Source organism: Cyprinus carpio, chromosome A12 (assembly GCF_018340385.1).
Source record: "Cyprinus carpio isolate SPL01 chromosome A12, ASM1834038v1, whole genome shotgun sequence".
Classification (NCBI taxonomy): Eukaryota; Metazoa; Chordata; class Actinopteri; order Cypriniformes; family Cyprinidae; genus Cyprinus; species Cyprinus carpio.
Window position 1 is genome coordinate 17,729,247 of NC_056583.1, and position 13,016 is coordinate 17,742,262.

General features: G+C 37.4%; 1 protein-coding gene across 6 annotated transcripts in view; it reads left to right on the plus strand.

Annotated features, from left to right (window-relative positions):
- The window catches only part of LOC109084704 (RNA binding protein fox-1 homolog 3-like), a 200,661-nt gene that overhangs the window by 161,155 nt on the left and 26,490 nt on the right, over nt 1-13,016 (plus strand). For 3 of the 6 annotated variants that reach the window (XM_042767923.1, XM_042767925.1, XM_042767924.1), the window contains 5 exons: nt 802-948; nt 7,140-7,193; nt 9,854-9,946; nt 11,483-11,543; nt 12,886-12,939. In XM_042767923.1, coding sequence (XP_042623857.1) covers nt 802-948; nt 7,140-7,193; nt 9,854-9,946; nt 11,483-11,543; nt 12,886-12,939 — 409 coding nt within the window. The remainder of the gene's footprint in view (nt 1-801; nt 949-7,139; nt 7,194-9,853; nt 9,947-11,482; nt 11,544-12,885; nt 12,940-13,016) is intronic. The other 3 variants (XM_042767926.1, XM_042767927.1, XM_042767928.1) reach the window with 3 other exon arrangements.

The following is a 13,016-nucleotide window of genomic DNA, read 5'->3' on the forward strand; positions in this document are numbered from 1 at the left end:
TATTAATTCAGTTATGCACTAACCTGATCTTCCCTCAAGGGCATTTTGTTAGATAATATTTTTCTTTATAGATATTGATTTATTATTTCATACCATTTCTTTTTGTATTGTTTCATAATATTTGATATGATTGAATTTACAGTCTATAACTTCTCTTCTGATTTATAGGTGTAGATAAACATTTTTTATTAAAAAAAAGCAAACAACTAAACTACAAATTTGTTCTGATCTTGGATACTTGCAATAATGTTTAACAATTAATATTGGCTGTCTGCCGTCTGTTTGGAGTCTGTTCAGATGAGGTCTTGTGAACCTCAGAGAACAGCGAGAGAATTAGTGAGAATGGGATGAAGGTTGTAGCATCAGGGCTTGTGAGGTGAAAGATGAATTTGTGTCATGGACAGCAGTCCATCCTTGAGCACATCTGTGTCACTACCATTTCCGCCACATGACGGACAGATGAGCACACCATCTTTACGCTTACTTTCTCTCTCCTTCTCTTGTTCTCCCTCAGGTCTTTATAGGCAGCTGCTCAATAAATGCACTCTCAGGTCTCCCCATGTCAGAGTTTTTTTTCCTTTAAATCTGTATCCACACTTCCTGACAGCTTCCTTAATCTTCACCGCCACATACAAGTGTTGGCAGAGTAGAGGGAATTTGTAATATGCCACCTGCATGCCCTGATCTCCCCCTGCTCACCCACCCCTTCACTGCCCCGTAACCGTTGCTCGCTGCACTTTTTCCAGGCTTTGACCGCATTTGAGGTAGGAATTAACAGGGCTGTGCTTGTGTGTCTTTCAGCAAGCGGACGATGTGGCACAGACAGACGGCTCTCAGCAGCTTCAGCTCCAGCTTTCAGACTCTTCGGAGAAGCAGCAGCCCAAACGGTTACACGTCTCCAACATTCCCTTCCGCTTCCGTGACCCAGACCTCCGGCAAATGTTCGGGGTGAGTCTCAGGCCTTGGCCAGATGGCAGTAGGTTTTATCTCAGAGGAAGGCCTGATTAACAATCCTGTTTCAACTCTGACAAGGACATTGATCTTAGATGCAACAGTGCAAAACCTGTTTAGATACTGTAACTGTAGTCTGTTTTTTCCCTCCTCAAAATTTTGGCATTGGTGGGATTAAACTAGGGCTGTCGATTTTACTTTTTAAATTGAGTTACCTAGTGTGACAAGTGTAGTCTGATTTCTGAACAAATGATTCTTAAGAGACTCAATTTTTTTAAACAAATGAAAGCATACAGTGTAACCAGTGTATTCCGATTCCTAGGTGAAAGAATTGTATGAACTATTTTTTTAGTGAATCAGAAATATACAGTAAAGTGTGTGCAGTGTAGCCAGATTAATCATAAATTAATCATATGATCCATTTTTTAAATTAATTAAAAAAACACACAGTTCAGCCAGTGTAGTCTATTTCTCTAACAAATTACTCTAATGAAACAGTTCATTTTAGTAAATCAAACACATATAGCTAATCGTAAGACTTAAATTCTTTTTCATATGACCATGTGTTAAAGATTAGTTAAAGATTAGCATTTTGCCAGTAGTATTTTATAAAAAAAAAATTTTAAGTGTTTTGTATATTCATTATTTAAAACATAGCTAAGGCTAAGTTTTGGATTGCATTTTTCACCTCTAAAAAAATCATTAAAAAAATGTAAAAAAAAAAAAAAAAAAAAAAAACTTTTTTCAATTATTTATTTTTAAATAATAATCCTACAAAGGATCCAGAAGCCAGAGACTATTACATTATTACATAATGTCAGAAATTATTGTCATATGAAGGCTTTTCTCAGCTAATATTAATGTATTATTTGTTAAAAATTGATGTGATTGTACAGTACGTGATCTAAATTTTAGACACTAAAATTCTATAGTCAATATGTAGCCTAAATATTTGAACCTTACCAAAGTATTTTCTTATTTTTCACATTTTTCTTTTTATCCCTCCAAGCCTAGAAAGTGCATGACAAAGTGCTGAATGACTTAACTGCATTATATTAGTTTTTATTTTGTATATTTAGTTTGTGACAAGGGATCATTAAAAAAAAAAAAGTTTTTTTTTTTTTTTTTTTTTTTTTAATCAAGTGTATTCAATCAAAAAATATTGTTATACTGAAAGCAGCATCAGGCTTGGTAATGGTTGGTCATTATTTAGCATTTTATCCATAACTACTGTGTTTAGATGTCAGTACTCTCGGCTAGAATAAAAAGCCAGCAAGGGAGTGGCATTAAACACTGGCAGTTTGTTATTGGAGGCTACAGGCAGCCTAAGGAGGAGAAAAAACATTGTTGGTCCCAGCTTGTTAAAAACCGGAGTCTGTGTTTACTAAGGGCACTGTATAGCAAACAGTAACACTTAAACTGGTGGAGGACTCTGGGTACAGCCTGACTGCTGAGTCTTGAGAACATCTGTTCCTCACGCTCTTTGTTCTCTCCAAGAGAGGCTGTCCTCTCCTCTCTGCTCCTCTCCCGTTCTGCCCAGCATTGATGTGATGCGCAGAGAGCCACACAGTGGTCCCACCAGTGGAGACGTAATTAATAGCGCTCCTCACTGTGGTTAAAAACTAGAAGTTTATCCTCATTAGGTTTGTGTTGGCTGACAGCTCCGATGCGAATACAGGCACATATGTGACCAAGTGTGTGTATGTTTGTCTGAGGAGACTGCTGCAACTTGCTGTGAAGTCTCTCAGGGACCCAGGGGTGCAATTATCCCGTGCCATAGATAGACTAGTGGAAGAGGATGCGATGGACAAGCACTGCGCACCTCAAGTCCCCAAAAAATATAAGAAAAGTCAAGTCTGAGAACAGTGACTGAAGCACAAGGGGAGAAGATTTCCATCTACTGATGGTTTCAGACTCTTTAAGCTTACTCAAGGGGTTTACTGACTGCACCAAAATCTTCAAAATATTAGTTTTTAGTGTATTTTTGGTCAAATACATATCAAATGTAGATATAAAAAAAGATATAAATGATATACAAATATAACATTAAATATGGCAGGATTTAAGGTACCTGTTTTAACATAACTTTAATAACACAAACTGTTTGAGATTTAATTGTGAGCCCATTGTTTCACAGACAATCTCAAGACAGAAGTCAATTTCAAATTAAACCTCCAAATAAATTACTTGTATCTTTCAATGTTAGGTTATTTGATTATTGTAGATAAACAGACACTCGTTACATTCACTTTTAATTCAAGACAGCATTCTAAACCATTTCTGAATTCTCAATTTAGCAGGATGAAAATTCAATTTGGAATAGCTGATTATGAGAACTGCAGTTTTATGAGTCTTTTTCCTCTTTCGAGTAAACTGGCTTGGGCCGTAGTCAAACAAAGAGCGACGATTAAAAAGCTCCATTACCCAACCTTATTTGAGCCTCATTTTATAATTAGAAAAAGACATCCAAAGCAATTATACAGATGAGTATGTAGATTTAATGCTAGTGTATGAAATTGGTTTTAAAGCACCGCCATGGCGATTCCACGCAGAGGATGCAAAATTGTGCTTGCAAAATCTGACTCCTCCCATAATACTCCCCATGCATTGAATTGAGCGATCCTACACTTCAGTGCATGCAGCATATACTAGCAATAAAAATGGCCCACAGCTCTGGGGGAGTTAGTGTTAGATTAAAACAGGTACCTTGTTATTCTGAATTAATAGACTGATGTTCCCCTCGGTATTTCCCTTAGAGGTTTGAATCTTCTAAAATATTGATCACCCAAGGGAATGCACAGATTTACCTAGAATCTCAAACAAGCAGAAGCCCCATATGGTTTTCTAATGGGTTTATAATGATACCTGCTTGATTTCCAAACAAAACTGTCTTGATGTCACACTACTGACTTGCTTTTTTAACTACTCTCCCTCCATTTCCACAGCAACGCTGACTCGCTTCAATCGACTCTCATGAAGCGTTTTCCCAACCTATCAAGTGTGTGGACCACCAGCAGTCTCACACTGTGATCTCCCATTGATCCCAATTTCATGTAGGCCTACTCTTATTAAAGCTCTCTGCTGCAAGGCAATGGGTTGGATGGGGCCTATGGTGGCTAGCTGTGATTAGTTCGGTTTTCCTAGGGATAACTACCCTGGGTAATATTTCAGCAATACCATAAGCCCATTAGGGTGGGTTAAAACCATTAACGTCCGCAGACTTTGTTTAGAGCGAATCGTCTGGAGCCGTGAACAGGTTCACGCTGAGATGCAAATGCCGGCGTTTGATTTTGGCTCTGGTCGGAGGAAAAAAGCATCTTAATTTGAACAAATGGAGGGAATTGTCTCAAGTAGCAGCTGTTTGGGTTTGGCTGTGGAATTTGAATTGGGCTGGAAAAAAGCAAGCTCAGTAGATCAAGCAACAGCCGGCCAAAATGAACTGCGAGGCATCACTTTTTTTCCCGTGTGAGATCAGAGCAGCGCACTCAGCCTCCTCCTCGCTGCAAACATGCACATGTACAGTCTGCCTCGGGTTCTCCCCTTGCCTGGGCGGATGAAAGGCGGCTCTTCTTAACCTTATTAGTGACCCAGGCCGTCGATCAATCCCATTGAGCCGTAGGTGCCTGGAAGGCCCATTTCTCCCCTGTTGTGCTGAAATGAAGCCGATGCGGCCTGCTTGACAGGGTAATTAGTTTTAATGAAATAATACAGCCATTTTAGACAGCAATTAAAACCTGCTTTCATTCCTCCCATTAGGGGAACTTAAGGTTTTGCTTTCATTCCGCCACATTCCGTAATGATCTCCAAAGCTAGCCACGTTAAATGGAACGCTTAAGCACCGTTAACCCTCCGGGGAGCTCTGGGCCAGCCGTCACTCCTCTCCAGCGACCGCCAAAGTGGAAGAGAGAAATGCAAACAGAACCTTTATCACATGTGTCACTTTGTGCGGTTGCTCTAATTGCTGTCCTATGCTTTCATATAAACAGTCATGCTTACTGGCACATTTATAGTGGTGCACCCTGGAGCCTCCTGCTTCCATCTAACCAATTATTCAGGCCTGTTCCAAATTACTTCTTTAAGAAGCTGTCTCCTCCTTTGGCTAGAGCAGCGGTGACCTTGCGTTGGCATGCGTTGGCATGTTTATTTATTTATTGAAATAAACCTGCTTGATTCAAGGTCTTATTGTGGAGCTCCCTAACCAGGATCCTGATTAGCATAAGGTGAGGTTAACGTGTGTTTCGTGCAGCGAGGGTGGTGTGTATCACATCTAATCAGGCCACAGTTTCTTCAGGGTTCACCTTTTGGCCACAGGTATGAGCGACGTTCAGTCAAAGGCCAAAAAAAATTTAGTCTTCTTTTCCCGAAGGGCAGCCAGGCCTCAAATCCTTATGTGTCTAAAAGAAGATGACAGACAAAGCCGTATCTCGGAGGGAGTGGTCAGTGCCTCATGGTTAATGCTAATTAAAGAATGATAGATTGGGCATTTCAGAGGGCCGTGAGAATGATAATCAGATAAAACCACAGAATGAAGCACAAATAGCTGGAAAATAACTGAAGTGACAGGTAATTACAACGATGGTATTCGTCACTGAGATAATAAACAAATATATGGTTTATCAACAGTGATGATGGCTCCTCTATATCCAATTATCCTTTTTTTAATTGAGTTGAGCATTTGGTGTTAAGTCAAGCCAGAATACCCTCTCCTGTTGCTTCGGCCAGCTTTTATCGGTCAAAAACACCAGAGGAAATAACAAGCCATATCGTGTCATTAAGAGCACTGGTGCATACACAGCAGGGTGCTGCTGTGATCTTTTGAAGTTTGCTCCCATCAGCAGTATGTCCTGCTCATTCCCAGAACCCCCGTCCCAGCCGAGTGCTTCATATACAGTAGTACAATTGGTTAGGCAGCTACAAATAAAAGCCCTCAATTAAATTTACATCATAGGATCTGAATTACTTTTTTGAAATATATAAAATGGGTTTGTAGTATTTGTGTGTAATTAAAGTTCATATTGTCTGAATTAATCAGTCTTATTGACTGAATCAGTTGAGTAAATGATTAATGTTTTAAACAAATCGAATGAGTGAACAATTCATTTATTTACTTAGAAAAAGTCATGTTTCCTTCCTGAGTGAATCAGTGTTTTTGAACAGTTCAGCTGACTTAATGTTAAACTCGCATAAATAACATTAAAATCACATAAAATCATCATAATGAAAGCCACTTGTTTTATCAAATGAGTGATTTGACTCACTCATAAAGACATGCTGAATTCAACATACTCATACTATTTTTGCCATAGAAAAAAAACAGAATGAAAAAAAGTGAATGATTCCTTTACTCACTCTTAAAGACAGTGGTTGCACCTGAATATGCTTTTTTCTTTACTAATAGTAGGCAAATGTAGTATGTCTGGATTACATTCATACTATAATTCTTTTTTGTTTTTTTTTTGTTTTTAACGGTGGCAAAGTAGTTACATGTTCAAAAGTATACCTACTCAGAGAGTATGCAATTTCGGACACAGACAGTCACTTTCATTCCCAAATTAATCAGTGTTTTGAACAAATCTAGTACATGAGTGATTTATTGATTCACTCATAGAAACAGTCACTTTGTTTTGCTCCTGAATGAATTAGTGTTTTGAAATGGCTATTAAATAATGCTCACTATTAAATAATATATCTTAATATATTACTGTAGAATTATGTCTACTGTTTCACTAAATATAAAAAATGTACAATAAACTTTGCAGCGTTTAAATGTTAAATTAAAATTCCACCCCAAACATAAGTTTAGTCAGTTAACGCTGAGGAAAAAGTAGCAAAAGTAACTTAATTCTTCATTTTTCATAGTGGGAGACAACACAAGTGGTTATGTTTTATACTGAGTAATGTTTTAATGTATAACTTAAAGTAACACATTATTGATGAGTTGTGTTCATCAGTATCATTTCTCTGTCATGGAAATGTAGATGTGTGAAGGTTTTTTCTTGTGTGTTCGTAGTGAAAGCAGTGGGTTTACTGTTTTAGCTTCCTGTGCAATCAAGTGCTCAAGTTTCCTGACAAACTGTAGAAGTGATGAGTTCTAATTACTCCTTCTCTTTCCCTCTCTGTCTTTCTTTCTTTCTCCCCTGTCTCTCCTCTTTTATTTTTTTCCTACCCACCTCCTTTTCTCTCCACAGCAATTTGGGAAAATTTTGGATGTGGAAATTATTTTTAACGAGCGGGGCTCTAAGGTAAGTCAGCTGGAAGAGCAGTTCTTTGTCACTTCATACTTTTCCTCCCCACAGGTCTCCTCTTCCCTTCATGAGCCGAATAATTACAGCTCTTACACAGCGGCCGCAAAGTGACTCAAACGTCACACTCTCACACTCGCTCATACTGAGACGAGACACGTTTTGGAAAGGTAGCTATGCCAAGAGACAACTGAGCGGTTTCAGCTGAGAACGAGTCAACTTGCCCAGTTATATAATTCAGAGAAGTGAACGTCTGACCAACACGCAATGATTCTGCTCTTAGAGCTGTCCCACTGTAATAAGATTCAGTTGTGTAAGTCTCTAGTCTTGCGCTAGAAAATGGGTTATATATAGCCATACTTCCATACAGCGCTGCTGTTCTCAAAGGACGGTGACATTTTGCTGAGGAGAATTCTTTCAACTCCTCATAGGTGATTCACAGGGGTGAATCTGCTGAAACAAACCGTTACAGTGTACTCAACCTAAGCAGCGCACATTATAAGATCAGCCGATTGTTCACAAATAACCGGTTTCCTACTAGCCTTTTGAATTCCTACACAGTGGCTCTGTTTCAAAATCTATATAGGGAGGCTTGATTCACAATGGATTCCACTTTGATATGATAATATGCATAAAATCACATTGCACATTCAATTATTGGGCAAAATAATTAACTTTTAAATACACTAAAGTACATTTTACTGATTCCTTTCAGTATTCAATAACATATTTAAATTTTTTAAAATATATATAAAAAAAAATTGAATATTATGTGTAGTTATTATAAATATGAGTATAAATATATTTATGTATATATAATATATAAATATATAATTAAGTTTTGCAAAATAGAATACTAAAAAGTATTCAAAATAATATAATATATTATATATTTATATGAATTATAATTTTAATATATATTTTTTTTAAGAACATGCTTTTTTATAATATATATTATATATAATATATTAAAATATTTGGAATAAACACTGCATTTATATAATTATACTGTACAGTATATAGACATGTGCAGAGTTTTTATATTTATTTATTCATGCATTTAATTATTTACATTTCTATAAAATCTATTGATATGCTGACTTAAAATTTGTCCAAAAACAAGGTATCTTAGCAAGCATCATAATTAAGTCGAAACATCATCTGCACCTATGTTCCCTTACTATACTGCCTCTGTAGGCAGCTCAATGTAGGTATTAGAACAGAACAAGTACTGTATGTCTGTCAGTGGCTCACCATTCTAGCTGTGTAAGCTAATTAAAAACTACAAGCGCTATGTTGAACACGGTAGCGCAAAATGTCGAAAGGATTAATTTTGCTGCTCATTCCTTTTTGATTTTTCTGTTTCCTCATGGACCAAGGACTCATGTGCTGATCTTTATTCATGCCAGACACAAAAAATTGAGTGTCCATGTATGCATATCATACTCACAGGCCTCCCAAAGCAATTACCAGGCCGTACTTGCAAAGTGTGTATGAACTAAAAGACCAGGGCTTGTTCCACGCTCTTGTTTGCTGTGCATACCTAATAGCTGTTCCGGATATGGCGTTTGGGTTGCAGTTGGCCATAACTCACGTCTGACAGCGGAGGTGGGGGTGCGGGGATTGAGCAGGCGCTTCCCAGCTAAAGCGCAGGATTGTGTGCATTAAACCTCTGAGCTCCTATATGGTCTTGGAAACATTCCTTTCATTAGTTTATATCATTTAAAGTTGAGGGCAGTGTCTGTAATTTATAAAGAATGAATTTTATGCTTACTGATGTTCTTGGCAAGACAGATATGAGATGCACTAATGTACATATCCATGCATGCCAAATGTTTCAATAGTACGATATGCAGAATTTGTCACTGCTGAATATAATCCTAGATTGCTGTGTCTCTTTTCTTGTAGTTCTCAGCCTGAAGTAGGGCTGCACGATAAATAAATTGTATTTTAATCGGGATCATGATTTCTGCTTTTACTCGATTCGTTAAGGATATTCATCTGCGATAATTGCCAGCCATTTTTTTTAAACCCTGAAAACGTTTCATTTTAATTTGCCATTTTTTGACACTTGATCTAAAAGCTTTGATAGTTGTAGTTGCCAGACTTCATGAGTTTAAATCCCACAGTCAATTTTTTTTTTTTCCCAAAAAACAAAATATCTTACCACCAGTTCAACAACCATATAATACAAAAAAAAAAATCACAAACAAAAAAAAAACACAGGCAAAAAAAATTTAATTTGGAGTTTAGTGATCTCTGTTGAAATATTCCGCTCAAATTAGTGTTTTTCATAATACGTTTTTCACAAAGTTGTTTGCTGCGAGTAAATATGCAAGCAAACCATGCAAGTTGACATTCTCTTGATTTGTGCTTAGGTGAAAGTGCATTAATTCTGATGAAATGTAAAAAAAAAAAAAATTGTGATTAATAAACAACATTTTATTTTTGAGCAATACAATCGGGACAATTACCGTGCAGCCCTACCCTATAGTCCTAATTTCACCTCTTACTAATGTTTAGAAGTTGCAACCCTGCTGACTGTGACCTCTTTCTTCCTCTTTCTTCTTTTCACACTCACTTCATTTGCTGCCCCTTCAAATATCTTCAACCACCCCTTCATCCTCTACTGGGAATCCTCTATGTTCACATCATCTCAGGGTTTTGGTTTTGTAACTTTTGAAACAAGCGCAGACGCAGACCGTGCACGGGAGAAATTAAACGGTACAATCGTAGAGGGACGCAAAATTGAGGTGCTTTCTTGATCTAACTATCAATACCCCCCCATCCCATGAGAACATAAGCACTGTCGGTTTGATGGAGCATGCTTGCACCGTCTCATTTCACCGCATTGCATCTCAAATGCTCACTTGCTGTGTGCATGCTGCATGTTTTCATGTGTCTTTTTGGTTTTGTGGATAAAAATTACTTGTGACATACGTGATTATTATTTTGTGCGTGTGTTTGATGTGCATGCCATCAGATTTATGCCTTTTTGCTTTGATGTGTATGTGCAGCTGTAAAAAGCTTTTGAACTTTTTATCAACATTTACAGTGTGTTTTAAACAATGCTGTATCTCTAAAAATATACATTTTATTTTCATCTCAAGATATCAAAGGCCTGTCAACGTGACTTTAAATCCCACTTGTTGATCCCAAACAGTGTATTTCTTCTTTCACATGTCTTACTTGAGGACACAGTCTCTTTTTCTCTCTCTCTTTTCCCCCTCTTCTCCACAAGGCTATTAAGATTTTCTATAGGACAATTAAGATAATTCATGTAATGCACAAACAATACCTAGGCCTATATATCAAGGGAGAGTCGAGGCCAGTTGTTTCCTCAAGCTAAATGACCTCCATGGGCCCTGTGGAACGGAAAGCTATTAACGCTAATTAACATGAGGGTGAAATACTAACATGGCTTCTGTTGCCAGCGGCCATGTTTGTATTCCTTTGGCGCCTCCCAACAAGCTGCATGGTCTCACTGTGTGTTACTAAAGTCCCTTTAAGGCAAGTTAGTTTGCTCGGCAGCCATCTTGGTAACATCCCCGAGCATCTATTTTCTGTGTAGGCAGCAGGCATCCAAGTGCAGCTTCTATTTACTTGAGAAAGGGAAAGGCCAAGTGCTCTGTGAAGATTATATGTTAATGATATAATAAAATCACCAATAAAAATATATCTATTTTTTTCTGGCTGGTTCAGCTAAAGTGCATGTACAAATAAGTGCAAATAAACCAGCCGCCATATTCAGCGTTACAATTTCATTCATTTTTTGGTGTTACATGTAACCAGAGGAGCTTGTACAATATGGCTCTTCCTTCCTAAGGTTAAATTTAGTGCTTATGAAGCTGCCGCCTCAGGGTTGTAGTGTCTGGGAATATGTAGAACTGTCTAGACAATGTGGCAGATTAAATTGCGGAGAAGGCCTCAAGGAAGCTCCCTCAGCTTGGCTAGTGGGGAATTCCAATATACTCTGGGTTTCATTAAAGCCCATTTCTAGAGTTGCTCTGTTTCATTACATGTTGAACCAGATGTCATCATCCAACTCTTCTACAAACAGCCTGGATTAGGCTACATCCAGCAAGAAAACAGAAGATCAGAGCTTGATGGATCACTTTCATTTTTAGCATCTCATCATTTTTCAACTGATAATTAGAGCATGTGAATTTTTTTTTATTTTTTATACTTTGCGGAGAAGCATGAACCAGATTTTCGTCACACTCATGTCTGTGGCATATGTGCCTGTATTCTTTGTGTTTTGTTTCTCATATCTACTTTATTTTTCACAGGTAAATAATGCAACGGCACGAGTAATGACAAACAAAAAAGTGGCCAACCCATATACAAACGGTAAGAGCTTTTGTTTTTTATTGTAATAACATTCAGTGGCCTCAAATGTACCCAAATTTATACTTAAAATGTATTAATTAAATTACATTAGATACATTAGAAACTATTTAAATAATAATAATAATAATAATAATAATAAAAACTTAGTCCTAACCCTAACAGTATTTCTAATATTTAAATTATTAAAAACCAATTTCTATATATTTTTATAAATAATTATATAAAATTATAATTATAATGTTTTACAAAATTCTTTCCTACTCCTATTTAAAAAATTAATAAATAAATAAACATGGTTTGTTAAATGTTTTGTTTGATTAATGTGGGCTCTTTGAAGGTAATCCTGCTGGTTTCGGATTTAACAGTGAACAATAACAATGAGCATAACCATAAATTCTCATTCTTTATCTTCATTTTGGACAGATCAAATTTTATAATAATTGAAAACCCAATTCTTTATATAGTGATTATATAAACTTATAATCATATATATATATATATTGTATTATTTAAAAAATAAAAATAAAAACCTCTGTGAAATGTTTTAGTTCTTTAAAGGAAATCTCACTTGTTTTGATGTTTTGTTATCTAACACAGTTTAAAGTTCTCACAATCTTTTTAGGACTGCTCTTTTAAGCTGTCATCATGTATAATATGAATGATGTAATGTTCATTTTATTTCCCTCTAAAAAGCAGCTTAATGTAAAGAGTGATCTCTTCCTTTACAGCTCTCCTAATGCTGTTTGGTAGCTCCGGGGGGAAAGCTTAGCTGATAGGGATCAGGGTAGAGAGGTGGCTCATTCAGTGCAGGGGTCTCGGTGGGGTCCTGAGCTGTTCCGCTGACGCTGATTCCCTCAGACTGCAATGGAGAGAGAGACAGAGAGGGGGAATCAAAGAATCAAATATATCAGCAGCAGTGTAGACCCCCCCAGCTCTACTTCAGTCACAGCCAATGGGGAGTGAGAGGAGGCTATTTTACAGCCCCCATCTATCACTGACAGCACACCGGACAGCACTCACTACTCTCTTGCTCTCTGTCTCTCATTCTCCCTCACTCTTTCGCATCCTATATCGCTCGCAATCTTCCAAATACCCCGATATTGCAGCCCCCTAACTCCTTCAACTTAATGTCATCTTAAATATTTTCCCGTCATATCACATCTCCTCCTCTCCCTCCTCCCCCTTTTCTTTTGTTCTTTTCTCCAAATCTCTGCTGTTTATTTTTCAAATTTCTGCCAGTCCCTTGAATTAATCGGCGAAAGATCGAGAAACAAACACTCCACAGGTCAAGGCGATAAGCATTCGCAGCTAATTCTCTCTTCCCGTGTGTATTCCTCTACAGGCTGGAAGCTGAATCCAGTGGTGGGAGCTGTCTATGGTCCTGAATTTTATGCAGGTAAACTGCATTTGAGTGTTGTGGTCACAGGGCCTCACTCGGATACTTACTTTGATTCACTGTTCGTCAGATGTGCT